This window comes from Terrapene carolina, unplaced genomic scaffold (genome assembly GCF_002925995.2).
Source record: "Terrapene carolina triunguis isolate 2854851 unplaced genomic scaffold, T_m_triunguis-2.0 Scaffold231, whole genome shotgun sequence".
Lineage (NCBI taxonomy): Eukaryota > Metazoa > Chordata > Testudines > Emydidae > Terrapene > Terrapene triunguis.
This window is the reverse complement of record NW_020664582.1, coordinates 17644026-17671452: the sequence shown is the minus strand read 5'-3', so window position 1 is coordinate 17671452 and position 27427 is coordinate 17644026. Positions and strand designations below refer to the sequence as shown.

General features: G+C 60.7%; 2 protein-coding genes across 4 annotated transcripts in view; one reads left to right on the top strand and one right to left on the bottom strand.

Moving 5' to 3' along the window:
- The window catches only part of ABR (ABR activator of RhoGEF and GTPase), a 51633-nt gene extending 30564 nt beyond the window's left edge, over window positions 1-21069 (top strand). For 2 of the 3 annotated variants that reach the window (XM_026656634.1, XM_024218502.1), the window contains exons 16-22: window positions 12794-12853; window positions 13118-13227; window positions 13778-13917; window positions 15227-15361; window positions 15836-15941; window positions 17425-17572; window positions 18533-21069. In XM_026656634.1, the coding sequence (XP_026512419.1) occupies window positions 12794-12853; window positions 13118-13227; window positions 13778-13917; window positions 15227-15361; window positions 15836-15941; window positions 17425-17572; window positions 18533-18622 (789 nt within the window). In that variant the 3' untranslated portion in view covers window positions 18623-21069. Of the gene's footprint in view, window positions 1-3716; window positions 3955-12793; window positions 12854-13117; window positions 13228-13777; window positions 13918-15226; window positions 15362-15835; window positions 15942-17424; window positions 17573-18532 lie in introns of those variants that run through there. The other variant, XM_024218504.2, reaches the window with a different exon arrangement.
- Window positions 21070-22804: 1735 nt separating this feature from the next.
- Window positions 22805-27113, bottom strand: TIMM22 (translocase of inner mitochondrial membrane 22). Its single transcript, XM_024218506.2, has 4 exons — window positions 26775-27113; window positions 25590-25786; window positions 24449-24521; window positions 22805-23296 (listed from the first exon to the last, which is right to left on the bottom strand). The coding sequence occupies exons 1-4, from the start codon at window positions 27025-27027 to the stop codon at window positions 23220-23222; spliced, it is 600 nt and encodes a 199-aa protein (XP_024074274.1). The 5' UTR covers window positions 27028-27113; the 3' UTR covers window positions 22805-23219.
- Between the last annotated feature and the right edge of the window lie 314 nt (window positions 27114-27427).

The following is a 27427-nucleotide window of genomic DNA, read 5'->3' as shown; positions in this document are numbered from 1 at the left end:
GGCCGGCTCGCTCTGTGTTCAGTGTCTGCCAGCCTGGGATTCGGGGTGCACTGGGACAGCCCCCCACAGGGTTCAGAGCACTGCTGGTTCTCGCACCAGCCCAAATGGCCTCCCAGGAGATGGTCAGGCTGCGGGGGAGGGAGCTCGGTTTTAGGAATATTTTGGGTTTGAAAAAGCTTCTTGCCCACATGCAGCTCTGCCGGTACCCCTCAGTCCCGACCCCCAGCCCCTGCTAGCCCAGCCCTGGGCTCCCGCGCCCCCCCCCCCCCCAGGTCTGCCGGTGCCCCTCACGCCCAACCCGCAGCCCCTGCTAGCCCAGCTCTGCTGATGCCCCTCACTCCCACCCTGTAGCCCCTTTCTGTGCCAGTCGCTTCCCCCTCCCCCCCATATCGAGCAGAGGCTGGCAGCTGGGGCAGGTGCATTGAGTATTGTGGGTGGGTGCTGGGCAAACTCCGAGCTCTGCACTCCCTGTCCTACACAACCCCCTTTTTTCTGGCGCCGGGGGGGGGGGGGGGGGGGGGGGTTGTGCCAAGCTGTGGGGACGTGGGCAGGTGTCTGGTGCTGTGAGGCTGAGCGGATGGGTCATGCAAGTGACTGCCCAGTGCAGACGGACCGTCTCCGGCTGGGCAGCTGGGATGGGCAAGGCACCGTGCGTAGGGCGTGGCTGGGGGTACAGCACATCTCTCACTGGCGTTCTCTTCCCCAGTGATGCAGCGGCCGGAGGTAACTGCCTGAGCCAGAGTCGCTCCCCCCTCTGCTTCTCTGGGGGGGAAGCCGCCCCAGCTGTGGAGCCCCCAGACTGAGCGGGGGGGTGGGGGGGGCTTCCTTTGACAGGGGATTGTGGGTTGCCATGGTCACAAGCACCTTGCGCAGCAGGCGTGAAGCCGCTTCCCTTTGCGTCCCCCTGGGGCCAGGACACTGCCTGCTCCTGCCCTGCCACGGTCCCCAGCGTGTGGGTAGTGGGCAGGGGGCACCCGGACCCTGCCCTGGGAGCTCTGGCCTGGCCCCACAAGGCACAGGGTACCCCACACTCCCCCTGCAGGAGCAGAACCCTGGGGACGGGCCCCTCAGCTGCTGGCCCCAGCTCCAGGCCCGGCCCGACCCGACTGACCCCACGCCAGCAGCTGGGCTGAGCCCAGGGTCGGAGTCGGGGCTGCAGAGCAGTTTCTCGGGGCCCCCAGCCCTGCACGTGGGCCCCCAGCCGCGTGCCAGGCTCCTGCGCTGCCTTCGAGGCGGAAGCTAGCTGGGTGGTCTCCTTGCTCCTGAGTCTCGGGCTCCGTGGGGCATGCCAGGCACACGGCTGTGCGGGCGTATTCGCCCCCGCGCGCAGCAGGGCAGGCGGTGTTACTCAGGACCCATTTGCCATGGCGGCTCAGTTTCTCGCCGCCCCGTGCTCTGCTCTAAGGAACGCTGCCCCCCTGCGCGGGGGCTGTTAGCGGGAGGAGGCACGTGGGCTCCGGCAGAGATGAGGCGGCCTGGCCCGGGCTCCAGTGCTCCTGGTGTGCTCGGAGGAGGAAGGAACAGCTGGGGGCTCCGGCCAGCGAGTGATGTGCTGCACCGCTTCCCGACCCAGCCCGAGCAAAGGGGGGCCCTACCTACCGGGGGTGGCCGGTGCTGGTTGGGTGCAGGGTGCGCCCAGGCCCTGGCAAAGGCGCTGCATCTGTGGGTGCCATTGCCCCAGGCCGAGCGGTCCCTGCTCCATCACACAGGCCACGTGTGCTCATCCCTGCAGAGACTCACCGGGGGCACTTGCTGCTCGCCCCCCAGCTGGCTTTGTGGGGAGGGGCTCCCCAAGTTCTCCAGCCTGCCAGGCCAGCCCTGGGCTCCAGGCATTGGATGGGTGGGAGGGAGAGGCAGGGGAACCGGCCGTCTCTGCGCTGCAGATGCAGCTTGGCTGGCTGCGTCTGTCTCTTTCTCCCCGTCCCCGCGGAGGCGTGGCGGAAGCTGCTGGCCTCCAGCATGTGGGCTCTTGTACCCTGGGCTCTGGCCAGCTTCCAGCCAAGCTGCTGTCTTGGATCAGCCCTAGGGAGGAGCAGACGAAGCGCTCCGAGGCTTCCAAGCCGCACGGGCCCTGGGCTGGGGGCAGCAGCGCCAAGGGGGAGGAGGAGAGATGGGACGCTCCCCACCCGGCTGTCTCTCCAATGCTGCTGGCAGAGCTGCTGTCCGGGCTGGAGCTTGGCCTCCCCCGTGGCTGCGCTGGGGCCATCGTGTCCCTCACTGGGGTGGCTTAAAAGCCACCTCGCCAAGACCCGAGTCAGGCGAGGAGAGACCCCAGCAGCTGAACCCGCTCGTCCCCCTCTGTAGCCTGGGCCATTCCTTCACCTCCTGGCAGCTTCCCTTTCCTCTGCTTGGGGAGCAGCCCAGCCACGTGGGACAGGGCTGGAAGGAATTGCTGGGTTTTGGACCTGCCCCCCACACTCTGGGGCTAACCTGCCTGGCGTCGCACTAGCCCTGTGGAAGGGGCAGACTGCTGTGTGCTGAGCGGGCACCCCCGGGCGGTGAACTGGCTTCTCGGCTCTCTGGGGCAGGGACCATCTTGCTATGGCCGGTGGCGCCCCCATCCCCTTTGGCACTACCACACTAGGATGGATGTTCTTGCTTGGGGGCTATTTCTGGCTGCTGCCCGTGTTCCTGGCAGCGTGCGCTGAGGCTGGGGGCAGTGCCTGCTGGAGGGGTGGTTGCTCTGGCTTGTGACAGCTTTGTTAATGACTCTGTTTCCTGTGTGTGACGTGACAAGTGCTGGTATTTGCTGCCCGTCCCCGCGGGGCCCCCCCCCGATCTGGGATGTGACCTCTCGGCTCTGCCAGCTGACAGCGTGGGAAATCCAGAGCAAGGGTCCGCGTCTCTGCCCCTTCCCAGTTGGGGGAGGTTCAGGGAGCTCTCGTGGCCTGTCCACGGCCTGCCACTGCCGCTGCGTCTGTGTGCTGCAGCTGGGCAGACCTGGGTGCCGAGGGCAGAGGAGCCCCTCGCATCCTGGCAGCTGCTTCTCTGGCGGAGAACGTTCTAAGCAAAGCCAGGCCGGGGAAGGGCAGCTCCTGGACGGTGCAAGGAGACCAGAGCGCCCCCTCTCTGGGGCTGGAGGGCAGCGCTGCTCCCAGAAGTACCGCTCTGTGCATGGGGGTCATTCGCAGGAGCACCAAAGCCCTGCCCCTGAATTACAGCATGGCCTTGGTGCACAGGATTTAAAGGGTTAAGCGTGCCTGTCTCGGGTGTGCTAGCCAGTGTGTGTCCAGGCCAGGGGCGAGGTGCAGTGAAAGCCCCGTGCGTTATGCCAGAGATGCGTGGTTACACAACGGGCAGCATGTCTAGTGGTTCAGTCCCTTGCTGGGTGTGACCCAGGGCAGATCCCCTCTGTAAACGCCCATGTCCTTCCCTTGCCCCGGGGCTGAGGCTGGGCCGAGGGTGCGTGGCTCCGGCCGAGGGAGGGCGGGAGGAACCAAGGCCACTGTGCTGGGCCAGTCGCTGGTTCCTGAGGGGCCGCGGGGAAGGAGTTAACGGGGTAGCTGGGCTGTGCCAGCAGCTGTCCCGCTTCTCGCAGCGGCTGTGCCAGGCTCCTGGCAGGAGCGGCGGCGAAGGAGTTAAAGGGAGTGGGGGGAGCCTGCCTTTGAGTCACTTCCTCGGAGGGGGAGGGCTGCTGGCTGGCTCCCTAGCCTCCCAGCTGAGCCGGAGCTGCGCCTGCCTATTGTGCTGCCACTGCGCTGCGCTGGGCTCGGCACGGGATGGGCTCTCCTGGGCACCGCTGACCTGGCTGGCAGGGGAGGATTTCTGTCCCGCGCTGCAGGGGAGCCCAAGATGACGGAGGTCTTAGTGCAGCCGGACTGCAAGCTGAGCTCGGTGTGCGAGCACTTGGAGCACTGCTGCCTGGAGAGGCTGGAGGAGCCCGGGGGCAAGCGCCCCTCCAACACGGGAGCCAGGCTGTGGGGCCGCGTGCGCAGCAAGCTGCTCCGGCAGAAGGTGCTGTCTTCTCTTCACCCTTCCTTGTGCGGCGGGGGGCTGGGCATGCCTGGGGTTTGCCCTCGCCCACGGGTGCCAGCAGCTCTAGCCCTGCCGAGCACGGGGCCCCCTGGGACTCAGGGCTCCGACTTACCCAGTGCCCTGCGTGTCCGTGGGGCTCAGTGAGCCGGTTCAGTCCCTCTGCAGGGCATCCGCTCCCCAGCCGAGAGGGCGATGGTCTGTCTTCTGCTGCCTTGAGTAGACGCGCTGGGTGCTGAGAGGGGCTGTTCCTCCTGCCCAGGGAATTCGCGGGCTCCGCAGCTGGCTCCATGCAGGGACTGCACCTTACGACTGCTGCTGCCCACCCTGCAGAGGCCGCTGCAGGGTGTGGGGCTGGGTTGGGCTGGTTCTGAACATCAGTGCGCCGGGAGCCATGGCTTTGCAGTGGGTCTCATGCAACTAATCTGATGGGGCAGAGTGGGGGGGAGAGGACGCTGCCCCCCACCTGTGGCACTCCTTGCTGCAGGAGGCTAGCTGGGGGGCTGGAGTGATCTTAGTTTTGCTGCCTACGGGAAGGTACGTGGATCTTGTGGCTCAGGGTGTGAGCGGATCATCGTGGGGTCCAAAAGGCCAGGCACCGCTTTTACCCACCGCCCTGCTGTATCCAGTGCTGACCGTGAGGGGGCTGGGTGCGGCGGGCAGCGTGTGCCGCTCCCTGGAGACTGTCGCTGGTCAGCGCTCCTGGTTCTATTCCGAGGCTTGCTGCAGGCTCCCTCTGCAACCGGGACGAGTCACTTCAGCCCCAATTGTCCAGAAGAGCTGGCGATGCCAGGGTGGCTGCCTGCTCACGATTCCCGTGGTGCCCAAACGTGGGGGCTGGCCCCCAGAGTGAGGGGCCCCTTTGGGTAGTTGTGGCACCATGAGGTTCAGGCTCCCTCTGCAGAGCCAGGGCTAATAACCTGTTCTCTCGAGGGCTGCAGATGCTTTACGAGGTGCTGTGGGCATTTTGGTAGGGACGGCTTCCCTGCTGGTGCTCCCCTGACTGCCTGGCACGGGAGGGGACACGGAGGGCGAGCGTTGGTGCTAGTGACGCTGACAGTCGCGGTGGGCAGCAGAGAGCTGTGCAGTCCATCCCGGGGCACCGTGCGGGGGATGGGGCGTAGCTTAAGTGATGCCAGCTCCACTGCCCGCTCCGTGGAGGGCAGCGTTTGTGTTGACATCCCTGGAGGGGCCGTTCGGGTTCGGGTGTCTCAGTCTGGTGGTGCCGGTGTCTGCTCCACGCTGGGAGCTGCCTCGGGGTCACTTCAGTCTCACTCCTAGGCACACAGCTGGCGGCGCCTGTTACACGCGGGGGGATTGGGCTGCTGGCATGAACCATGGCAAAACGTCTGGCTTGCAGGGGCCGAGTTCTGCTTAGTAACAGCGCTTTCATCCGCTCAGCACGCATTCGCTGGCTCCCCAGCTGTGACGCAGCTGCTCGGATCCCGCTGGATGGGGGCATTAACCTAATTTCTGGGTAGCCGGTGTCCGTGGCCTGTCCCCTCCCTGGAAGAGGATTAAGCCGCAGAAGTGAGGAGCTTTGTCAGGGAAGCTGCCCGGCCCTGGACTGCTCGGGGAGACAAGTGCTTTGAGTGGCTAGCTTGGAAGACCTGCCCTAGGGTCTGCTGGCCAGAGACATGAGCGCCGAGGGACGGGGAGAAGCTGTCGGTTGTTCTGAGGTGAACTTCAAAGCGGTGATTGTGTCCGAGCATTTCTGCTCCCGGCTTTAAACTCGGAATCTTTACAGGATGGCAAATCCAGCTCTCCTCCCCGCCGCGGCTGGCGGGCCGAGTTCTGTGCTGATGGCCTTCCCCGCACCCAGCGTCCCAGTATGTGGCTGGGCCAGGGTCACTGCTGCCCTCTGACCCTGGCAGGACAGTGAAGGAGAAACCGACTCTCGCCCGTTTGTCTTGGATGTGCAAAATGTCCGGAATCTCCTGCTGCTTGCTCAGAGATCCTGCAAATGACTCCGGGCCCTAAGTCGGCTGCGGCGGAGCTGTACCGTGTCGGTCCCAGGATGCTAGAGACGAGGGGGGGGAGGGAACAGCTTTTATTGGGCCGACTTCTGGTCGGATGTTTCATCCCCCACCTGGTCTCTGGGCCCGGCTTCTCCCGGGCGGCCAGGGGCTGTCAGGCGCCACTTTTTCTGGGACTTGCCCGGTGGTGGTGGTGATTTGTTACCATAGGACCTAGCCCCCCCCGCTGGTGGCCGGGAGCCCATTGGGCTGGGCGCTCTCCAAACAGAACAGGATGGTCCCTGCCCAGAGAGCCGGGGTGTTGAGGACAGCCAGGCCTAGGCCTGGGTCCCAGCAGCCTGAGCCGTAGCAGAGAAAGCATCTGGCAGCTTGGCTGGGTCGACAGCCCTGGAGTCTCCGAGGTCTGCACAACACTGGCCTGGCGTGGGCAGCCGCTGGGCGTCGTCCCTCGTATCGCCCCCTGGGGCTGGGCCCTGTTTCTCCCCTGGGCAGCCAATGCTAATGGCAGCCCTGCCCTGCTGAGAGCTGTCTGGGGAGAGCCCCACTGAGCAGCCTTGGATCAGTGAGCTGCAGCGAATGGCTCCCCTGGGACCTCCGCTCCCCAGTCGGTGCTTCCCCTCCGCTGGCGCATGGGCAGCGCCGGGCGTTGGGAGAAGAGACGCGAGCTGCTGGCTCAGAGTGAATGGGGGAGGCTGCAGAGCCCTGGGCTCGGGGTCTGTTTGTCCCGCAGCATGTGACTGGGCCCAGCGCAGCAGCTGCTGGGTCCCGGCCCCGTCTACCCTCCAGGAGGGACCATGTTGGGGAAACGCTCAAACTGCCTGAGTGCTCCAGCTGAGCTGGCAGAACAGGGGAGCCCAATGGTGTTCTCGGTGTCCGTGAACCTGTTTCCCCCGCAGTCCCCCCGACCCCCGGGCCCTGGTCACAGCCCTGAGGGGCCCCCGGCAGAGTGGCCCAGCTGCAGGCTGGCCCCCAGGCTGAGGAGGAAGTGGATTGTCAAACGTTTTGTTGTATTTTCAGGCCACACAAATATTTAGTTATGGATCCGCCATCACACCAGGCGTGGGGTCTGGGTAAGGCATTACGTGGAATAGCAGCTCTGCTCCGAGGGCCTGGGGGAGGAGGAGCCGCTGGTCCCTGTCCTCCCGAGCGGTGCCGGATGGGCATCCTGGAGTGCCCTGGCGAACGGCTGCGAGCACGGCCTTGGCCTGCCTTCCCCCTGCCGGCTCGCTCTAGGGCCGTGTCCAAGCAGCGCTCTGGGTGCAAAGGGACCGTCACAACCTGACCTGGGTGAACAGCGGCTCGGCGGGCCCTGGGCGGCCCTGGCCCGTTCCTCCCCTGGCTCAGCAGGGCTCTGGCTGTGGGTGTGGAGGGGCTGAACCATGCACCGCTCTGCTCTCGGAGAGGCCCGGGGCTCGCTGTGTCTGGAGGGTCCCCACCGCCAGGGGAGCAGCGCTAGGAGGGGAGCGGTGGGCGCTCCCAAGCCTGGGAGGTGAGGGGGCCCAGAGAGACTTTGGTGTGAGGGGCAGGGTGCGTCCCTTGGCTGGGCTGCTGGCGAGCTGGGGGTTTGGGGCAGCCAGTTCTCTTCCAGGTGAGCTACCCGCTGCTTGTTTGTGCAGGTCCGTGGCCATGGAGGAGGAGGGGGGAATCCCTGCTGGACCATGGGGGTTTCAGACCCCACTCATCCTGGCTGCCTCCATTGGTGCCGGTGGAGGGCGAGTGCTGCTGCGTGCCCCAGGCCCTCATCCGTAGCACTGGTGGTAGCACTTCCCCGGCGGCCAGCCCCGTGCTCTGTCCCCCCTTTCCTTCCGGCCGGTCCCTGGGGGCGCCCCCTGCAGCCAGGCCATGGAGAGGGGACCGGCTGGGGCAGGCGGGGAGGAGGCAGGAATGCGCGGTGCTCTCTGGAGGGCAGGGTCATGCTCTGAACCGGGAGGCTAACCTGGCTTTAATAAAGGCCTTATTCAGAGCCTGCTAAACCCCTTCCATATGTGGACTTCAAAGGTCCTGGGGGGAAGTGGTGGGGGAGTTTGTGGTTGTTTCCAGTGAAGTTCAGTGCAGTCGGCTCATGTTACAGAGCAGAGGGGGCTGGGGAAGCTTGGTCACCACCCTGCCAGAGCAGCGAGAGTGGGGGGCAGCTGGGGCCCCGCTGGCAGCACTGACTCCTCAGCCGAGGGTCCCCCTGCAGCTCCATCCTGGATCTCTGGGGCAGTGGACGAGGTAGAGGATCCTCCACCACCAATCTGCCCAGAGCCCACACCTGGTGAGGAGGCAGCTAGTCCCTGCTCCTCCCTGCTGGGCACAGCTCGCCGGGCACAGGGACAGAGGCAGGGCTTGGGGCTTTCTCCAGCCCTGGCACGTGTCTGTCGCAGTCTCCTAAAACAGCGCACTGTGTCCTGGCCAGGGGTGGGGGCATATGGCGGGCAGTGACATGGAGCAGCTCAGCCACTGGTACTTTGCCCTCCTTCCAGCCCACGCCCAATGCGCCGGCCCCTCTGGAGCACTGCTTTAGCCTGCTGGGGGCTCTGGGGGGCCTGGCAGTGCCAGGAAGAGCATCGGCAGTGTGCAAGTTTCTGCCCATCCCACCCTGCTGCCCCCGTCCTGGGCCCATGTACTCCTGGCCGTGCGTGGTTAGGACACGAGGCCCAGAAAGGGAGCGGTGACGGCGGGAGAACGTAACCCCGTGGGCTGCACCCTCTGGACCAGCGCATGTGCACTAGCAGTGCAAGGGGCAGGCTGGCGGCGTTGGGCTCGCGGTGGGGCGGGTTGTGCTGCGTTGGAGTGGCTGGGTTTGGCCTGGGAGCGCGGGCGGAGCCAGGGTCCTTGCTTGGATTCGCTGAAGGGTATGTGGAGAGAACGGGGCTGGGTGTTGTCGTGTGGCCGCTCTGCATTGTGGGGGAGCAGCAGGAGCTCTGCAGCTCCGGAGGGGCCCTGGCTGTGGGATTCGTGACCAGGGGGCCCCCTCCCATGTCTGCCCCGCGGGGTCTCAGCCTGCTCGCTGGAAGCTCTCGGGCGGGGCCCACGTGGCTCTGGCTGGAGCACTGTGCTGCTTTGCAGGGAATGTACGTCAGGAGACATTCCTGTGCCGAGGGCTGGAAACCACAGCTATTCCACATGGCCCAGGGACAGCAGGGGAGAGAAACCACTGGGCCCCAGCTCGGCCCGGCTGAGCGCTGCCAACCATGGGCCTGGCCATGGCAGGCCAACTGTCTGAGCCTTCGCCCCCCCCCCCCCACCCCCAGCCGGCGGGGGGACGCAGGTAGGTGGCCCCCCCGCCCGCCGAGGGGGCCCTCAGGGGGGGGGGCCGGGGGGGGGGGGGGGGGGGCAGAGCTGGTGTCTGGGTCTCTGCTCATCCTTCCTCCTCTAGCAGGACTAGCCAGCCAGGGCTCTGCATGCAGTGAGGGGCTGCAGCCCCCGTCCCCTGCCCAGCCTGGCGAGCAGTGGGCTAACCGTAGCGACTAGCATGACCCTGCTCTGCTCTGCTCTGCTCTGCTCTGCTCCACTCCGCCAGCGCTCGCGACAGGCACCTTCACCCCCTCCCGTTCCTCTGCGAGGAGCAAAGCAGGAGGGAGCTGCCCCTGGTTGTCGGGTTTTCCCCCCCCCCCCCCCGTCCAGCCCCAGGGCCTAGACTGTGCCACTGCTCTGCCCTGCAATGCACCGGGGCCCTGGGCAGTAGCTGAAGGTAGCTAGCTGCCTGCCGGCTGGCCAGAGCTCAACGCAGCGGTGTGCAGGTCTGCGTGTGTTTGGGGGTTACTGTGGGGCAGCCGCATGAGGCAGACCCATCTCTCCGACTCCAGGCAGGTGACAGGGACGGACTCCAGCGCTGGGCCTACTTGGCTGGCCGGAGTGGCAGGTTCTGGTGTCGCTGGGTGGCTGGGAACCCCATGAATGACCCAACACTTTGCTCTGAATACATGGCTGGAGCTGGCCCGGGTGTGACCCTGGTTGGGAAGAGCGCCCCCTGCTGTCCTGCAGCTCCTTGGGCGAGCCCCAGGGGATCCCTCCACCTCCTGCAGAAGGTGCCCGTGTCTCTCCAGCGCTGGAGGGAGGCCGGCCTTTCGAGCACAGGGCTGGGCCCTGCCGTTTGGGAGAGGGTGCTGGGGGCACACTCTGAAACATTGTTTCCCTGACCCCTGGGGACTGGGTCCCCTTCCCATGGGCAGGCCCGGCTCATCCCGGGCCCCTGCTGCGCCAGCCCCAGCAGGGATGGGTTGGCTGGGCCCAGCCCCCACTGCTCTGGCCAAGGGGAGAGCCCAGACCCAGGGGCACGGCTTTCTCAGCCTGTCTGTTCCTATGTACTGTGGGTGGGGGGTGCCAACCCGAGTGCCTCTCAGAGTGTTGCCATGGCGCTCTCCGTTCACCTGCTGCGTGGCCATAGCAGGAGGGACCCTGGCTTGGCCTGTGAGACATCTGGGGCTGCTCCGGGGCGGAGGGGAGGTGGGGGCTGGCAAGCCTGTGGCGGCTGCTGCTTCTCCCAGCCTCACTGGAACAGCATGTTCTCGCCGGAGCCTCTGCTGAGACAGGAGATGCCAGAGGAAAGCGGCGTGTCCTTGAGGAGCGAAGGCAGCTCTGCACAGCTGGGCTCTAGCTCAGCCAGGCACCACGTGACCGGCCCAGCAGCTGTGGGCTGTGCTGCACAGCCCTGCTCCGGGATATTCGGAAAGGCTCATGCACCTCGCAGCTCCAGATCCGGGCCAGCCCTCCCGTCCCTTTCCCTGGGGAGGGTCCAAGCCCCTGCCTCTCCCACCCACAGGGGCTGCTCACCAGATGCATTATGGCTCTGATGGCTAGGCGCCAGTCAATCGGTGTGCTGTGGTCACGGAGCCTGCCAGGCTGGCTGGATTGCTGCAGGGGCCCGCTCCTGCCCTGGGGCTGGGAGCGGAGGTGACCCGGAGCAGGTCAGGAGAGGACTAACCAGCCCTTGGCTCCCTCTGCAGTCAGGTTCAGCCATAGGCCAGGCACGCTGCTATGCCTGACCTGATGCCCATGCTCCCTTGGTGTGTGCTGGGGCAGGAGAGCTCCTGGGAGATCCCTCCCCTTTCCCTGGCACCGCTCCCCCAAAATGTAGGCAGGGCGTGACCCCTCATTCTGCGGCCACCTTGGCCCTGGTGCCTGTTCCACCAGCCGTGCGCGCTTGCCCACATCTGGAGCTCATCATCCCAGCCGGGGGCCCAGGCTACCTGGCATGTCCTCGCTGAGCCCCTGCCCCCCCCGTCCCGGAGCGGGCCCGCACATGGAAGAGCTGGAGGAGGCAGCATGAGGAGCGGGCAGCCTGGGGCTCCATGGTGCTGGGCCCAGGGTCTCCTGCAGCTCTCCCATCTTTTCTCCCCTGGAGAGACCAGGACTTCCTCCCCTCCCCTCTCCTCTCCTCCCCTCCCGCGGAAAGCACAGCAGACACTCAATCTGGGGTACAGTATCTGGTCCAGGGGAGGGCCTGGGACCCTGCCCCACATTTGCACCCCGTCCCATCTGTCATTAAGCTCCTGGCCGCCTCCCTGCTGCGGTTTGGAGCCACCTGCTGCCCCCTCCTGGCTGGATGCTGCGGGACCCGCATGAGGAGAGTAGCTGGAAAACAGGAGGCATCTGGGCTGCTTGTCCAGCCCTGGCTGGGCTTCTACGGCCCCCTTCTCCCTGCCGGTGCTCTGTGCCCCGGGCTTTCCCTTAGCAGGCAGCAGTGCGCCGTGCTGCAAGCTAGCGCAACCAAACCGCAGTGCTCACGCTTGCCATGGGACTGCTGCTTCCCCCTTCGCCTGGGCAGTGGCTGCAGCCCCTCAGCCATGGGACCGCCCAGGCTCCGGAGGCTCGGCACGCCAGCACTGGCCCTGCCCTGGGTGCAGTACCTGAGCAGCTAGCGCTGGTGCGAGGGCTTGGAACTCAGCACAGCTCTGGCCAGCACGTGCCCAGCCAGCCTACATGGACGGCCGGAACTAGCAGAGCCCATGGTTCCCAGGGTTATAAATAGTCCCGGCGACCTGGGAGGTGCCCTCGCTCTGTTTGATGAAACTGCTCCAGAAATAGCCCTGATTGATGGAAACTCGGCTGCCTGGCTCTGCAGTAACGGAGTGGCCTCTGGTGCGGCTTTTCGCTGCTCCCCGAGGCTGGAGAGAAGGGCTCGCTGCAAAGTGCCGCTGGCTGCACTGCGGCAAAAGCCAGCCCCGGGGCAGCGAGCAGTCTGGGCGTGGACCGGGGAGCCAGGGATGCTGGGGGCTGATCCCAGCTTCAACACAGGCTCCCTCGGCGGCCCCTCTGGGTCACCGTCTCTGCGTCTGTAACGCAAGGGTAGCACTTGCTCACCTCGCGGGGTGGGCACCAGCTAGTGCTGGGCAGCAGCTTTCCTTGCCGTAACTCCAGCTTTGTCAAGACAGGGATTTGATAGCAGCCTTCAACTACCTGACGGGGGGTTCCAAAGGGGATGGACCTTGGCTCTTCTCAGTGGTGGCAGATGACAGAACAAGGAGCAATGGTCTCAAGTTGCAGTGGGGGAGGACTAGGTTGGATATTAGGAAAAACTATTTCACTAGGAGGGTGGTGAAGCACTGGAATGGGTTCCCTAGGGAGGTGGTGGAATCTCCTTCCTTAGAGGTTTTTAAGGCCCGGCTTGACAAAGCCCTGGCTGGGATGATTTAGTTGGGGTTGGTCCTGCTTTGAGCAGGGGGTTGGACTAGATACCTCCTGAGGTCTCTTCCAACTCTAATCTTCTATGATAGGGCAGGAAGAGTCCAGTGATGCAATGTTCTGCACATTTCCACTCCCGCAACGGCCAGCGCCCCTCCCCGGGATTCAGTGGGGCTGTGTCTAACGTGCAGGCCAGGGGAGCACTTGGGAATTTCACACTCTCTCTTTCCTCGCAGCTGGACCCGCAGGCTGTGCCGACCAAGAACTGGCACATGGACGTGATTGAGATGAATGGGGTAGGTAATCCGAGGGGCGGCCTCTCTCGGGGTGAGGGTCGGGTACTGCCCATGCGCCTGCACTCGGGCTCACGCTGGCTTCCCCCCTTTCATCCCCCGCTGGCTAGGAGAGCCGGGCTTCCCAGCTCACTCTGGAGACACCTGGCCAGGGTGCATCGCTGCCCACTTGCCCAGGGTCAGTCAGCTCCCTGCCCTCCTCTGGGCCAGGTCCCTGCCTGTGGCTGTGCCACACGCTGTGGTGACAGCCCTCTGTGCCTCCCTCAGATCAAGGTGGAGTTCTCCATGAAGTTCACGAGCCGGGACATGAGCCTGAAGAGGACCCCGTCCAAAAAGCAGACCGGCGTCTTCGGGGTGAAAATCAGCGTTGTGACAAAGTAAGTCCCTGGCGCCAGGGGGCGACCCGTGTGCAGCCCCGAGCTCGGAGGCGCTTCCCTTCCCCTCGGCCCAAAACGAGCAGGCCGCTGGGTCGCCCGGGCTGGGGCCCTCCCTGCGTGTGCCGCCTCCACAACACATCCAACCTGAGCGATGGGCTTCAAGCCAGAGTCAGCAACGTGCTGCCAAGTGGGTCCATGTCCCTCCCTGCCGCTGCGTGTGCGAGGAAGCCCTGTGCACGGCCCGCACCCCAGCGCTGCTCTCGGCTCGGACCGCGGGCTGTCCCCGTCCCTTCCCCCGGAGCAGAGCAGGTGTGTCCCCGTCCTCAACTGAGGCTGAGTCTCTGCTCCACGGCTCAGCCTGGGACTGGGGGGCTGGGCTCTTGCCCCTCCCCTGCCCCTTCACTCTGATTTGCGATTTCCCCTGCCAGAGCAGAGGGTGCCGCTTCCACCGCCTGCCCCGTGTGCTTGGCACCGTGGCTGTTTGAAGTGCAGGGTGCAGCAGGCACAGGGCCTGGATGTCTCACTCCCACTGCTCTGGTCCCACCCCCAGGCGGGAGCGCTCCAAGGTGCCGTACATTGTGCGGCAGTGCGTCGAGGAGGTGGAGAAGAGAGGCATCGAGGAGGTCGGCATCTACCGGATCTCGGGGGTCGCCACGGACATCCAGGCGCTGAAGGCAGCCTTCGATGCAAGTAAGTGACAGGGAAATGGCTCCCCCCGCCACTGCTCACAGTGCTGCCCTCGGGGACGGCTGAAATCCTGCACACGCACATCTTGCTGAGCTGGGCGAGGTGGGGCACAGGTTGGTTGTGGAAAGAACAGCTGGGTCCTCCTGCACCATTGCTTGGAGTCAGCAGGCCCAGCGGTCCCTCTGCTTGGATGCCGGAGATCCCTGGGGTAAATGGCTAGCGAGGTCTGAGCCCAGAACCCTTCTGGGAAGGGGAGCGCATCGGCTGAGCCCTGCAGAGCCAGTCCTTGCCAGCTCCCCTCTGCTCCACGTTCCCTTGAATCCTAACGGCCTGAAAACCAGGGACTTGGTTAACATGATTTTAGGTGTAAAAAATGTGCAGACGTGTCCGCGAAGGGGCTTAGTGACCCATTGTGAGATTGCGGTTGGGAGCACATGTGCTGTGTGGTGTCAACATTCGAGCCAGACCAAGGCTAATGGTGGTATTGCCCTTCCATGCGAGGCAGCTGTGGGGAAACAGTCCCTGATCGAGCTAACCACAGACACCGGGCAGCTCCCAGCCCCAGCCCTGCTCTCCTCCGTGCCTCTGCAGAGGACATCAATACAGCCATCGTTAACCTGGCTTTGTCCTGCCCTGGGCTCTCCTTCCAATCTGCGTCCCTGCTGGGCTGCTCTCAAGGAAGCACAGAGCCAGGAGAACCTCCCAAGAGGTTGGCAAGCTCTTCCCCGTTCAGCTTTGTCTGAGAACAGGCTGCAAAGCAGAGCTGGCTATGCCACTGCCAGTACCGCCGTTTCTCTCCCTGGCCCAGCACCACCATGGCTCACGCTCAATGCAGCAGAATTAAAGATCACAACCCTGTTCCAGCCCCTTCGCTCTCCACCACTAGGAGGCGGTGTGGCGCAGAACCAAACACGGCAATAACACTCTCTGCTGTTTCTCGGGAATCCCTTCCTCCTCTGCCGCCCTGCAGCTGCCTCTGGGCTGGAGCACAGCAGCTCTTTGGCAGCGCACAGGAGCACTGTGCAGCAGGTTAGGGCAGGAAATGGGAGAAGGATCATTCTTTGCATTTGTGTGCAGAGCCCCTCACTGCTCAGTCAGCGAGGTGAGTACTGATTCGCAGCTGGAGAGAGGGGTATGCACTAGCCACTGGGCAGCATTACCTCCCGAGAGCTGCGTGTCTGGCCAGAGCCTTGAGTGCCAGAGTTTAGTGCACTGGGGGAGCTGGCAGGACTCAGGAGCCTGCTCGCTGCGCTGGCTGGGCTGGGCTGGGCCGGGCCGGCGTCCTGATGGTCTGGGGCGTTTCCCCTGGCAGATAACAAGGACATCCTGGTGATGCTGAGCGACATGGACATCAACGCCATCGCGGGCACCCTGAAGCTGTACTTCCGCGAGCTCCCCGAGCCCCTCCTCACAGACCGACTGTACCCTGCTTTCATGGAGGGGATAGGTAAGCTGAGCCCGCAGCTCCAGACCCCAGCAGGTGCTGGGGGCTTTGCAGCAGGATGGAAACAGCCCAAACCCCAGCACTCTGCTGGGAAGTCAGACGCGTGCTGCCCCGGGCCATGCAGGGAGGCCTGGCTGGCTCCTGAGACTGGATCCTCTGCCCCATCGCCGTAACCTCCTGCCCCCCCCACTCCACAGCCTGCTCTTGGGAGGGCTGGTTCCTGCTGAGACACCAGGGGTCAGACCAGGGTCCCGCACCAGACCTCTGCGGTGGGTGATTGTGGGACAGGCTGCTAGTTGGAGGCAGGCTCCTGCCTGGAGGTGAGAGGTTTAGAGTCATTCCAGTGACCCCAGCACACCCCCAGCCAGGGGCTCCCAGCCAGACTCAACCGGGGCTCGTGGGCTCCGGGAAGCCTCGGGGCTGCTCAGTGCTTGCAGGGTCCTCCCAGCCCGGGCTGAGCTCTCTCCTTGTCTCCAGCGCTCTCGGATCCCGCCGCCAAGGAGAACTGCATGATGCACCTTCTCCGGTCGCTGCCCGACCCCAACCTCATCACTTTCCTCTTCCTGCTGGAACACTTGAAAAGGTAACACTGGGGCCGCCAGTCCTGGCCGGGGACGGGACAGAGAATGCGCTGGGCTCTTCTCCCCACAGGAATGGGGCTGCCCGCGTGCTGCGTTGTGCAGGAGGCCGTCGTTCTAGGACAGAACCCGCGAGCGGCTGGGCTTGCAGTGCCCAGCAGCCCTAGTGACGCCCTGGGGAGCGCAGCCCCGGGGAGGATGCTCACGCGGTGGGGCTGCTCGGACCCGGGCACTGAGCCCCAGCTCTGCAGCAATGATGTTGGGGCTGTTCTCCAAGAGCTGGGCTAGCTTCTCTGCGCTGTTCAATATAGCGCTCGCTGGCTGTCAGCTCTGGGGGCGCCTCTCTCCTGGCACTGGGTGGAGGAGAGCTGGAGCTGGGTCTTTGGCAGCTCCTGGTGATCTGTGTGGCCTTTCCCGGCACTCCAGTCCCCCCGCAGAGCTCTCTGGCAGCCCTGGAATGTGGCTGTTGGTAGTCGGGCTTGGCAGGGATTTTAATCGCTCAGCTCAGGCAGAAACGTCCCCGCTTCCCTGGCCCCTTCTAGCCCCCTCATGGCAGAGCTGTGGGCAGGGCACTGATCCGTCCAGGGCAGTTCTCGGGCCTTCCAAAGCGACAGTGGTTCGTGGTCACTGCCCTTGCTCCGAGATGGGCGCTGGAGTTCCTGCTGCCGTGTCTGAGCTCTGCGAAAGCGGGGCGGTGGGAGGGGCGCAGCGGCTAGTGCCCCTGGCAGGGGCAGTTGTGGGTACGGCTCCTGCTGCCGAGGCCATAGAACTGCTCTGGGCTCTGGCTCCAGGCACAGGGCTGGCCAGACGGCGCGGGGGAAGCTGGATGTGGGCTCGAGGTCTCATGTTACTTGCGTCAGGAGGCATTTTTCTCTCTGGTTTATTTAAGATCACACAGGGAACAGAGTGAGCTGGGGGAGGGGGCAGGCAGCGAGCGAGCGAAGGAGCTGCTGGGAAAGGCTGGTTGGTTTCCAGCCTGAGAACTGGGCACATCTGGTCCCTGGACCGCACTCAGCGTGTGTTGGGGGAGCACAGCTGCCTCCGAAGACGGCAATGTTGTGATGCTAGTTTCCCTGGCGCCGGAGGGCTTTGCAGAACATCAGGGGGAGTGGGGCTGGGGGGCTTTCACGGGGCACCGGCACATCGTACTGTCTAAGACAGCAGCACAGGGCTGGCAGCACAACCCCCGGTGGCTGCTGATCCAGCGAATCGGGTCCCGTCTCCAGCGGGAGGTGGACAGACCCTACAGTGCGCCCGGCCTGTCCCCCACAGACGCTGTGGCCGGCAGTGCTCCGCCCGTGGGGGCAGATTGGAAAGGGGCTGAGAGCAGCTCAGCTCACTGCTCCCCTCCCCTGCGTTGTCCAGGGGAGTGTGAGTGGCTCTGGGAGCCCGGCACCCAGCCAGGCAGCCTGCGAGGGCAGCTCTGGGGTGGCTCCGGATCCACCTCTGCAGTGGACTGACTCTCCCCCTCCCTGCCCCCCCACGCAGGGTTGCCGAAAAGGAGCCCATCAACAAAATGTCCCTTCACAACCTGGCCACGGTCTTTGGCCCAACACTGCTGAGACCCTCCGAGGTGGAGAGCAAAGGACACCTCACCTTGGCCTCTGACATCTGGTCCCACGACGTTATGGCACAGGTATGGGGGCCGACCGCTGCCCTGGGGAAGCAGTGCCCTCTCCTGGGCCGTGCGTGTGCTTCCCCTCGCTGAGCTGCGGCTCACACCATACAGGGTGTCCCCCGGGTGTCGGAGCAGAGCTGCAGCCCCTATCACCAGGCACGTTCTCCTAGCTCATGCACAGGGCTGGCCTCGGCACCATCAGACCTGCCGTGTTGAACTTGGCTGTCCCCGCAGGGTGGCTAACCCAGAACGTTTCTGGTTGCCGTCAGTCCATGCTCTCCTGTGCACGTGGTGCAGGCGTCTCCATGCATGTCCCTGCAAGGCAACCTGATCCTCCTGCCCGGCTGGGAAACAGCAGAGGCCACCCCGTTGGGAGACCGTTCTGCTGTTTACCAGACGGCCACCAGCTCAGCCCATTGGCTCACCCAGGACCAGTCTCCTGCCTCAGCCTGATTCTGGACCTAGAAAGCCCCAGAAAGCCGCTGGCCAGCTGTGCAGAGCTGCCTGGGGGGAGGCGGCTCTGTCCGTCTCAGCCAGGATGCCTGTTCCATGCAGTGTGGGTAAATCTGAGCCGGGGTTCAGTGGCTGGCTTTGGGGAGTTTTGTAGTGTCTGCTATCTCCGTAGCACACGTGCCCCAGTCAGCAGTGGGGTGGGGGCTGCCTTGTTTGCTGTACAGCACTTGGCACGGGGGGGGGGTCCAATCCTGAGTGGGCCTCTAGGTGCTACTGCGTTAAAAACCTGCCGTGGAGCAGGCCCCTCAGCTCGGTGTGCCGTACATTAACCAGCCCTTGTTTGGCTCTGGTTTGCCCTGTGAGAGAAGGGCTGGGTTTAGTCACCTTCATGGATAGACTCGTCCCCTCTCCCCGCTTTTCCCACGTGAAGGTTCTTCTAATGGCTGGAGGCAGGGGCTGGACTGGCGGCTCTGTCCCCTCACCAGCTCCGTGCCCAGCCCTGACTCTCTCCTCTGTCCCCTGCAGGTCCAGGTTCTCCTTTACTACCTGCAGCACCCTCCCATCTCTTTCGCTGAGCTGAAACGCAACACACTCTACTTCTCCACAGACGTGTAGCCTGCGCTGAGAAGGCACCAGCCGCACACGAACCCAGCCTCCCGGAGCGTGGGGTACAGCACAGACTAGCCTCGCCCCTGCGGGGAGACGGGCACTTCCCCAGGACAGTGCCCTCCAGCCCTGGCCCTGGCCCTGGCCCTGCGCGCCCTCTGTCTAGTAGTCGTGTCTTACGTACCTTCGTGGTCAGGAATTGTTTTATGTATATTCGTTCGACAGAAGAGGTAGTGACTGACAAGGGCCGCGGGCTCCTCGCTTCGTTCATTTCCTGCCAGGCTCCTTCGAAGGCCATTGCAACTTTCCTTTCGCCCTCTCCAGCTTCAGCCAAACGTCCCCTCGGCTCACCCCGCTCGAAGCCTGCAGCATTGCACCAGTGCCTGTTTGTTTTGCCTGGTCCCCCGTGCGTGCATGTGCAGCGCTGGCTGGCCTCTCTTGCTTCAGAGGCTGAGAAGGGCTCCCCCTTTCTACCCATCAAGACAACAAGCTCCACTTTGCCTTGCTGGCCATGTGAATGGAGGACTCTGCATCTGGACTCTGCTCCCTCTTGGAGCAAACCTTTGGCCACAAGAGTGTGTGGGGGGAGGAAGGGAGCTTTTTAACGTCCGTTCCAGGTGCTTTATGACTTCATCTTCTAGGGCCCGTGGCCTGTGCTTTCTGCCTGTTTGTTGTGTACGCTGTGGTTATCCCCCTGCTGTTCTCCTCCCGCTGTGTAGTGTTGGGGGTAACCTGCTCTCTAGGAGGGGGTGGAGGTGCCTTTGGCAGGCTAGTGTGGAAAGAAGAAAGGGCTGTCTCGTTACGCTACCACTATTACCCCGCCTCCGTCTGGGTGTGCAAACTGACTAGCCTCTAGCCCCTGGCTGTGTCTCCGGGGCCGTTCGGTACGGCCGAGGTTACGCCAGGAGCTCCCCGAAGCACATCTGCTGGAGTGATCCGCTGGGAGAACGCCCTCAGTACTGCAGCGCGAGGGAGTGACTGTCCCGAAAGTCTCACATCCCTCGTCAATGCAATGCCTTAGCACCCGTTCCTCTCCGGCAGTCGGCTAATGGAGACTGGGCAGCAGCACAGTGTAACAGGGCACTTGGGTTCCTTCCCCAGCATTAACCGGGGGGGCCTCTTCCCACCAGGAGCTGCACTGGGCAACGTCTCCGCTGCGCTACCCTTCTGAGAACCAGGCGCAGGGGAGGGAGGGAGCCAGGCTCTGCTTTGGTGCCACCCAGCCACACGCAGGCCGGTCCCTTGTAAACACCGCAGGAGGCTGCAGGACAACAGGAGGCTGGTTTTTGTTCCTTCCTGCACCAAGGTAAACCGCTTCTGAGCTGAAAGTGAACTCGGAGGGCAGAGCCTCATGGAGACGGGGCTGGAAGGGGAAAGCCCTGTGTGCTTGGAACAGGAGCTGGATTCTCCCCATGTGGCCCTCCCTCGTTCCACCAGCCTGACATGGTGGAAGCTAAAGCACATCCCTTGATCCATTCAGCCAGCTGGGACAGCTGCCCCCCAGCTGGTTCCCTCCAGCCCTTGTGGCAAGGCAGTGATGGCTCCACCTGCTGGCTGGGACGTGCCCCACAGACAAACACTTGTATCTTTTGTGTTCGCTCTTCTGTGGGCTCCTGCTCTCATAGCTTGAGAGCACCCCAACCTGCCCCCATGCCCGGAGCCCACAGACAGGTGCTGGGACCTGCCAAGGAAACTCACCCTGCCTGTTCTGACCACTGAGCCCCTGTTCTTGGGGGGGGAAAGCCCCGCCCACTGCCCCCACACCCTCTGTGCCAAATGCCAATGGACAGCTGGTTTATTTGGGGTGACCAAGCATATCCCTTGTAGCAGTAGCGCTGCCTTTAACTGCTGTTCCACGTGCTGAAAGCACCAGGCATGCCCTAAAGACCAGCTTCAGGGGGGCTGAACGCAGCTGCTAGCCCCACAGCACTGAAGCAGCTAAAGGGAGAGGGAAGTCTGGCAATGTCAGTCTAAAGGGCTTACACTCCAGCCCCCACCGCTGGCCTGCTGGCAGAGCAGATGAGAAATGGCGTTGGACACACTGACCAGGTGTCACACTTTGCCCTGGATAATGGGGCTGAGCGAAGATCTAACTGCACAATGGACCCCTGTGTGTTTTATGTACCTACATCTGTCAACTGTGGTGTCATTTCAAAGGGAGACTATGGCCCGCCCCCACCTCACGCCAGTTCAAAGGGCTGGAGACCAGCCCCCTGCACAAACTGTGGCAATCGCATGGGCTGTGTTTTCATTTTTCCTACAGCGGGGTGGGAGGTGTCGGACTCTTATGGCTACAGGTAGAATAGAACGGTTCATTCATATTTGACTTTTACTAAGTTAAGATCTATTTTTTGTTTGTGTTCTGTTTCAACTTCTGTAGATTATAAACTTTCAGTGGATGTAAACCATGTGAAAAAATGTTAATAAAATGCAAAGCCCTGACGTTTGCACAAAAAGTAGCTCTGTGGTGTAGCTGTTTGCATCAAGAGGCAGCAGGCTGGTTATCCCCAACACACGCTGCCTTTTCAATTCCCCCCCTTGCCGTGTAAATCCTGCTAGTTATTGCATGGCTCTCCCAGGCCCAAGCGCACACGCTGCTCCTGCTGGGCAGGCAGGTCTCTACAGCAAGGAGCCATCTTACTAGTAATGCTGCAGAGCCCAGCTGCTGACTGCTGTGTCACTGATCCACTGCTGAGAACACTAGCCAGCCTGCTCTGGCAACCTGAGAGCTCACATGGGGCTGGCTCCCGCCCCTCCAGCTGATTGTGGGGACACATGGGTGGAAGACAGCACGGTTTCCCTTTACAAAAGGGACACTCCTCAAGCACAGCTAAAACCCTGCTGCTGCTCTCGCCATTCCATGTAAGCACTGGCTGTCATTACCCCAGGGCTGTCAGCAGCCTGTGAATGGGTGGCCATGATTCACCAAGGGGCCTACACGGGAAGTTGGAACCCCCCCATCTCAGGAGCCCAGGCTATAGACCACTTTGGAGAGTAGTGGCGGTTGAGCCATTCATAAAGGCAAACCAGGTTAATACCAGCTTAAGCAGGCCTGAGCCTACCAAACTAACCATGTTTGGGCTAAGGTGTGGGATCAGCTGTCTTAGAAATGTGGCAGCCAGAACTCACGGGTGCTAATGAACAGTCAACTATGCCTACACTACGGATAAGCCCATTGAGGAAGCCGGAAGCGATGGAAGACCAGCCCTTTCAGCACCACTTGGAAAGCTAAACACACTTAACCCGAGCATACGTCTCCTCCATCCTGCTGCATGCTGTAGTAACACTTGACCTTGACTCCAGCTTTGCTCACTTCCCATAACACCCTGCAGTGGTCCCAGGCTTAACATCTTCCTCTACATTCAATGAGAGAGGAATGCCACTTTCAGCCACAGCTCTGCACAGCCAGGCTTAGTTGAGAAGGTGTAAGGCATCAGACTGCTCACAGCTGTTTAGCATGCATACCCAGCATGGCCTTAAACCTCAGTCTCCCTTTGGAAGAGCCTGTTAACGTGTACCTCCTGGCAGCGTGCCGCTAACTAGCATTTACTGCAGCAGCCCCCAACCCAGTGTGAGAGAAACTTCGTGCATGATTTAATCAGAAATCAGTCTGAAATATGGCCTAAAGTCATACTCCAGTCCAGCTGGTAGCTCTAGTGCACAATAATACAGTGTCTAGTAACAGCCAGCACCACAGAGCATGCGAAATTGGTGCAGCTCCATCATGGTAAAGGAGTGTGTGCTGCTACGTAACTATGAAGCTCCTGACACCGTTCTAATGCAATGGCTTTCTAGTCTATAAACAACTTTTGGAACTAACTTTTTGATCCAATGGCAGATGAAGCAGTAGCTTATCACTGGCTGTATTACTACAGTGAGATTAGCTTAGCTAGACAGGCTTGCCATATAATATTATACTTCTGTCAACAAGCTGCTTTTTCCTAAATTGTTTTGTTGACATGTTGCCAGTGACTGAGCTGCCACACACATCACTAGGTAAAACGCCTTTTCACTTGGTTCTCTTGAAGATATGGTAAGGAAAGTTGGTTCCTATTTAGTTGGGCTTTAAAACATTACACAGAGGGTAGGTACTCTCCAGCGGGTATTAAGAAATGCCTGGAATTAGTTATTCTTTCCCCCACAAGGTCTTGCTCTGTTGGGTAGAAACAGCAAGTTGCAAACCCGTTACTGTTAAATGTTCGCAGCAAACTGTGACAACCCAGCTTGCTGCATTTATTTATCAAGATCCTGACAGCTTGCCTCTTTCAACACCAGCAAAACACTCCCCAGAAGTCAGACCCCAAAGGATCCGGAAGGCTTAGCAAGAAGAGGCTTAGTTCTTGGAAACTGACAGTTTATCCATTCCAATGATGACACTGACCACTGTGTGTCCAAAAGCCTGGCTCAATTCCAAGGAACTCCAGCGCCGGGGCATGAGATCAGCCTGCCAGGGCCAGGGGTGAAATGATTATCAGTCATTTAGGAAACAGCAGGCACCATCCTGCTCTGATCACCACTCCAAAGGCAAGGAAGTAAGTCTGGTGAACCCACAGCTCTTACCAGCGGCACTGGAACAGAAGTGAAACTTCCCCACTGGACTGCGCTGTTACCGTAGGTAATAATCAATCACTGCCGAGAATGCCGCAAAGCCACCACAGCCAATGGCCCCTGCTTTTAAACCAGCTGCAATGCAAAAAGGGAAGGGGGAGAATTAGAAACGCCCTGCATTTCTTCCCATTTACTGGCTTATGCTGCTGGCCTTGAAGAGGTCCCAGGATTGCAGAGTTTTCCATGCAGAAAATCTTGCACTCCAATTTTAATTGGATTAGGGGACTTAAATGGATCCCAGGAATTTGGCACACGCTGCACTTGGAACCACAAGGGCTGGGCCTGCGTGCTGAACTAACTGAGCTTTGTTATGGTTTCTCTGCCTCTGAAGGGCTGCAAATGAATATTGCCAGCTCCGATGCAATGGCTGTTTCAACAGTTGGCTGGATTCACTTGGCTCTGATCTCAGCACTGCAGGTGACTTATGGTGGCTACACAGTATGATGGGGACAGAAGGGCAGCAGCTGCTTTAAGAGCTCTAAAAGGATTAGGTCCAGGCCAGACACCGTATAATAGACTTAATTAGAAGCCCTTTCTAGAGCTCTTTGCTTCCCTTAATGCTCTTTGAGGAAGGGAAAAGAAGGAAGAACGCCCACTTTGCTGAAAAGCACCACAACCCTGTGCTTCAGCACAACCACAGCTCCCCTTTCCATGCATGTTCCTAACAAAGGAGCATTTGGTGGGTTCTTGCCAAGAGCCCAGGTGATAAGCAGTGCCTGGTGCTGGACTAAGCCCCATTCTGATGGCTACTAGTTAGACTCACTCTGGGGTGCCAGCTGCTGGTGGTATTTCCTCTGCAATATTCGGTTTGAGTGGTTATTCTATATCTTATCCAAGTGTAATAACACCCAAAGTTACTCGGAAAACTTTGAATAAAAATGTTTCATTTTTCCATTTGACTGATGCTTGTGTATAGTCCATTTCACTGTATCTCTTATACAATCAGCCCTCCGGGTCTGTGTGGGTCTTTCAAACCACAGGAGAAAGTAAAACATTTTAGATGACAGCAAAATATTATATAACCACCAATTAACAGGGAAGCAGATGCAGCACCTAATGCTAATTTAACTCATTTTGAACCATTACAAGTTCCATGGTGATGCCCCCTTAATACTCTGTGGAAGTGTTCTGCACTTGGGATGTCTAGAACAGCTTGCAGTACATCCATGTAGCGGGCAGTCCTGGCCAGAGCTAGCACACAAACAGTTTAAAGTAAGTGCTACTAACCTCTAAAGCCAATGGCTCCTCCAGTGATGCACCCACTAATAACACTGTTCTTCCAGTCTGATTTTCCACGATACTGCGGAATGGAGAAACACAATGGAGTCACAATAGAAAAGTGCACATGGAACTATTAGCATAGCTACTGAATGTTAGTTTTTGAGAATAAAAACACTCCTCCACTCCCCTTGACTCACAGCTGAATGTGCTTGTCCCTAACTCTCCAGCAGCGAGCAACATTGACCTTTGGTATGAGACTTCTTGGGGGAAGGGGGAGTATTCCCTAAGACACTTAGGGTACATCTACACCACAATGAAACGCCAGTGGCTGGCCTGTATCAGCTGATTCGGGCTTGCAAGGTTTGGGCCGTGGGGCTATAAAACTGCAGTGTAGACATCCAGGCTGGAGCCCAGGCTCTGGAATGCTGCAAGGGGGAGAGGGTCCCAGAGCCTAGCCTCCAACCCAAGCCCAACTGTCTACAATGCAGTAGCCCCGTGAGCCTGAGTCAGCTGACAAGGGCCAACTGTGGGTGTTTTATTACCATGTAGACATACCCTTATTCTTCTATATGAGTTAATTACATGTTCCAATTAAAATAAAGAAACTTGTTGCCTTATTCCTAAGGAAATATTAAAGTCAAAAGTTTTAGCATTGAGATAAGCAAGGTCACTTTGCTCTCTAGCTACAAAATGAGATCCAGGACATGATCCAAAATTAACCTCCTTTTTGCTTCTAAAATTTTACAGGCAGAAATAATTATGGGTAACTGATACTGAGATTTTTTTATTTTTTAAAAAGGGTGGCTAGTCTTTAAAATATAGTCCCCAAAATGACCCATATATTTATCCAGCTCTGGAACTGGAATGATCTTTGTTACCAAGTGTGCCCTAACAGGATTGCAATGAGCCTCCCTTTTTTCCTCTGTGGTGAAATGATGAAGAGGGTGGTTCTGTACTTTTTTTTGTTATAACAAGGAATCAGAGTCTGGAAAACACTGAAAACCAACAGGCTAGGTGTGCTTCATTTTCCTCCTCGAGCTTTTTTCCATCACCCAAGGTCGCTTTAGTGTAGCTCAAGAGCAAGGTAGTTAGGAACACACATGTCAAGGGTTTCTAAAGAATGAAAGCATTTCTGATGACTACTTACAGACTCTACTAGGCATTCAGTACAGGAGAACATAGCACCCACAATGGCAAAGTTTTTGGCATAGGACATCCCTCGTTGCCCCATATCTTTAAGGACTTCTTTTGCGGTTGGTGTACGATAGGGATCCTTGGGATCAAACCCTACGTTGGTATCGATGCCTGCTGTGAATACACCAAATGCTCCTCCCAAAACAAAACCTAAAGAAGACAAAAAAAAACAGTGAGAACAGAATATTTCCCCATTGCTTGCAGCAGTGCAGCACTGTCATCACAACAAACATCCCAGCATCCTGGTACATTACAGCTTGTAAAAGACATTTGTGGTCAGGAGAGTAGATTCCCACCCCCACCCCCCCATCACATTAATAACACAGCACATCTCCAAGCAGCCCTTCTGTTACCCCCCGGGGCCAGTAATGGAGAGTCATGTGTACAAAGCGGGAAACTGAGGCTCAGGGAGGGAGAAGTAACTGACCCGAATATAAAAACAGTCATACTGGGTCAGGCCAATGGTGCAGCTAGCCCAGTATCCTGTCTTGACAGCCAGTGCTAGATCCTTCAGAGGGAATGAACAGAACAGGGCAATTACTGAGTGATCCAGCCGCTGTCACCCAGTCCCTGCTTCTGGCACTCAGAGGTTTAGGGACCGAGAGCATGGGGGTTGTGATCCTGATCTTCTTGGCTAATAGCCATTGACAGACCTGTCCTCCATGAATTTATCTAGTTCTTGTTTGAACCTAGTTATAGTTTTGGCCTTCACAACATCCTCTGGCAACGAGGTCGGCAGGGTGACTGTGCCTTGTGCAACGAGGTATTTCTTTAGGTTTGTTTCAAATGAGCCGCCTGTTCATTTCATTGGGTGACACCCCCCCCCCACCCCAGTTCTTGTGTTACGTGAATGGGCAAATAACCCTTCCCTATCCACGCTCCCCACTCCACTGGTGATTTTATAACCCTCCATCACCCCCGTCTCTTGTCTAAGATGAGCCATGAGGCCTCTGCTTGCAGCACCCCAGCCCGGGTCAGGACAGGGGGCTCCTGCGATCCTGCCACGGGGCCGGCAGCCAATCCGGTGGAGGCCCGGGTCCAGGCAGCTCGAGAGGCGGGAAGGGGAGATGGGCGCCACCCCGCCCCCATCCCGAGCGCGCCCCCGCCATCCCGGGCCGGGCGCGCCCCCGCGCCGCACCTCCCACGCAGGCCAGCGCCGCCTTGAACCCGCAGCTCTCCATGACCCGCTCGATCAGCTTCTGCTCCTCGCTCTTGGGCGGGGCCGGGATACCCCCCAGCGCGCCGGGGTCCAGGGCCCGGGCCTGGCGCGGCCCCCGCCGCTCCCCCACCAGGTGCTCCAGCAGGAGGCTGTACTGCAGCTGGGCCGGCCCGGCCGGGTCAGGCCCGGGGCCGGCGGGCGTGTTTCCCCCCGGGGAGGAGGCCGCCGCCATGACAGGCCGGGTAAACTCAGTCGCTGCCTCCCCGGCCGTAGATTCCACACGCGGAGTTGGAGGGGCTGCTTCTGCCCCGGCCGCCTGTGGTTCCGCAGCAGCCGATTCGACACAATGTAACGACTATCCTCGTCCCAGCAGACTACAACTCCCAGCATGCCCGTCACCGAGGGGCTAAGGCGCGCCGGGATTCACGGCCCTTGTAGCCCGTCTCTAACCGCTATGCGCCTGTACATCCCAGCGTGCCTTGCGGCAGCCCCCGTAAAAAGACTATGACTCCCGGCACGCTCCGCCACTTCAGGCCTAGCCTCTCTGCCAGGCTCCGCTGCGCTCAGGATCATGGGATTTGTAGTCCGGAGGGTCTGAGAGAAAGAACTACATTTCCCAGGGTGCCCCGCGG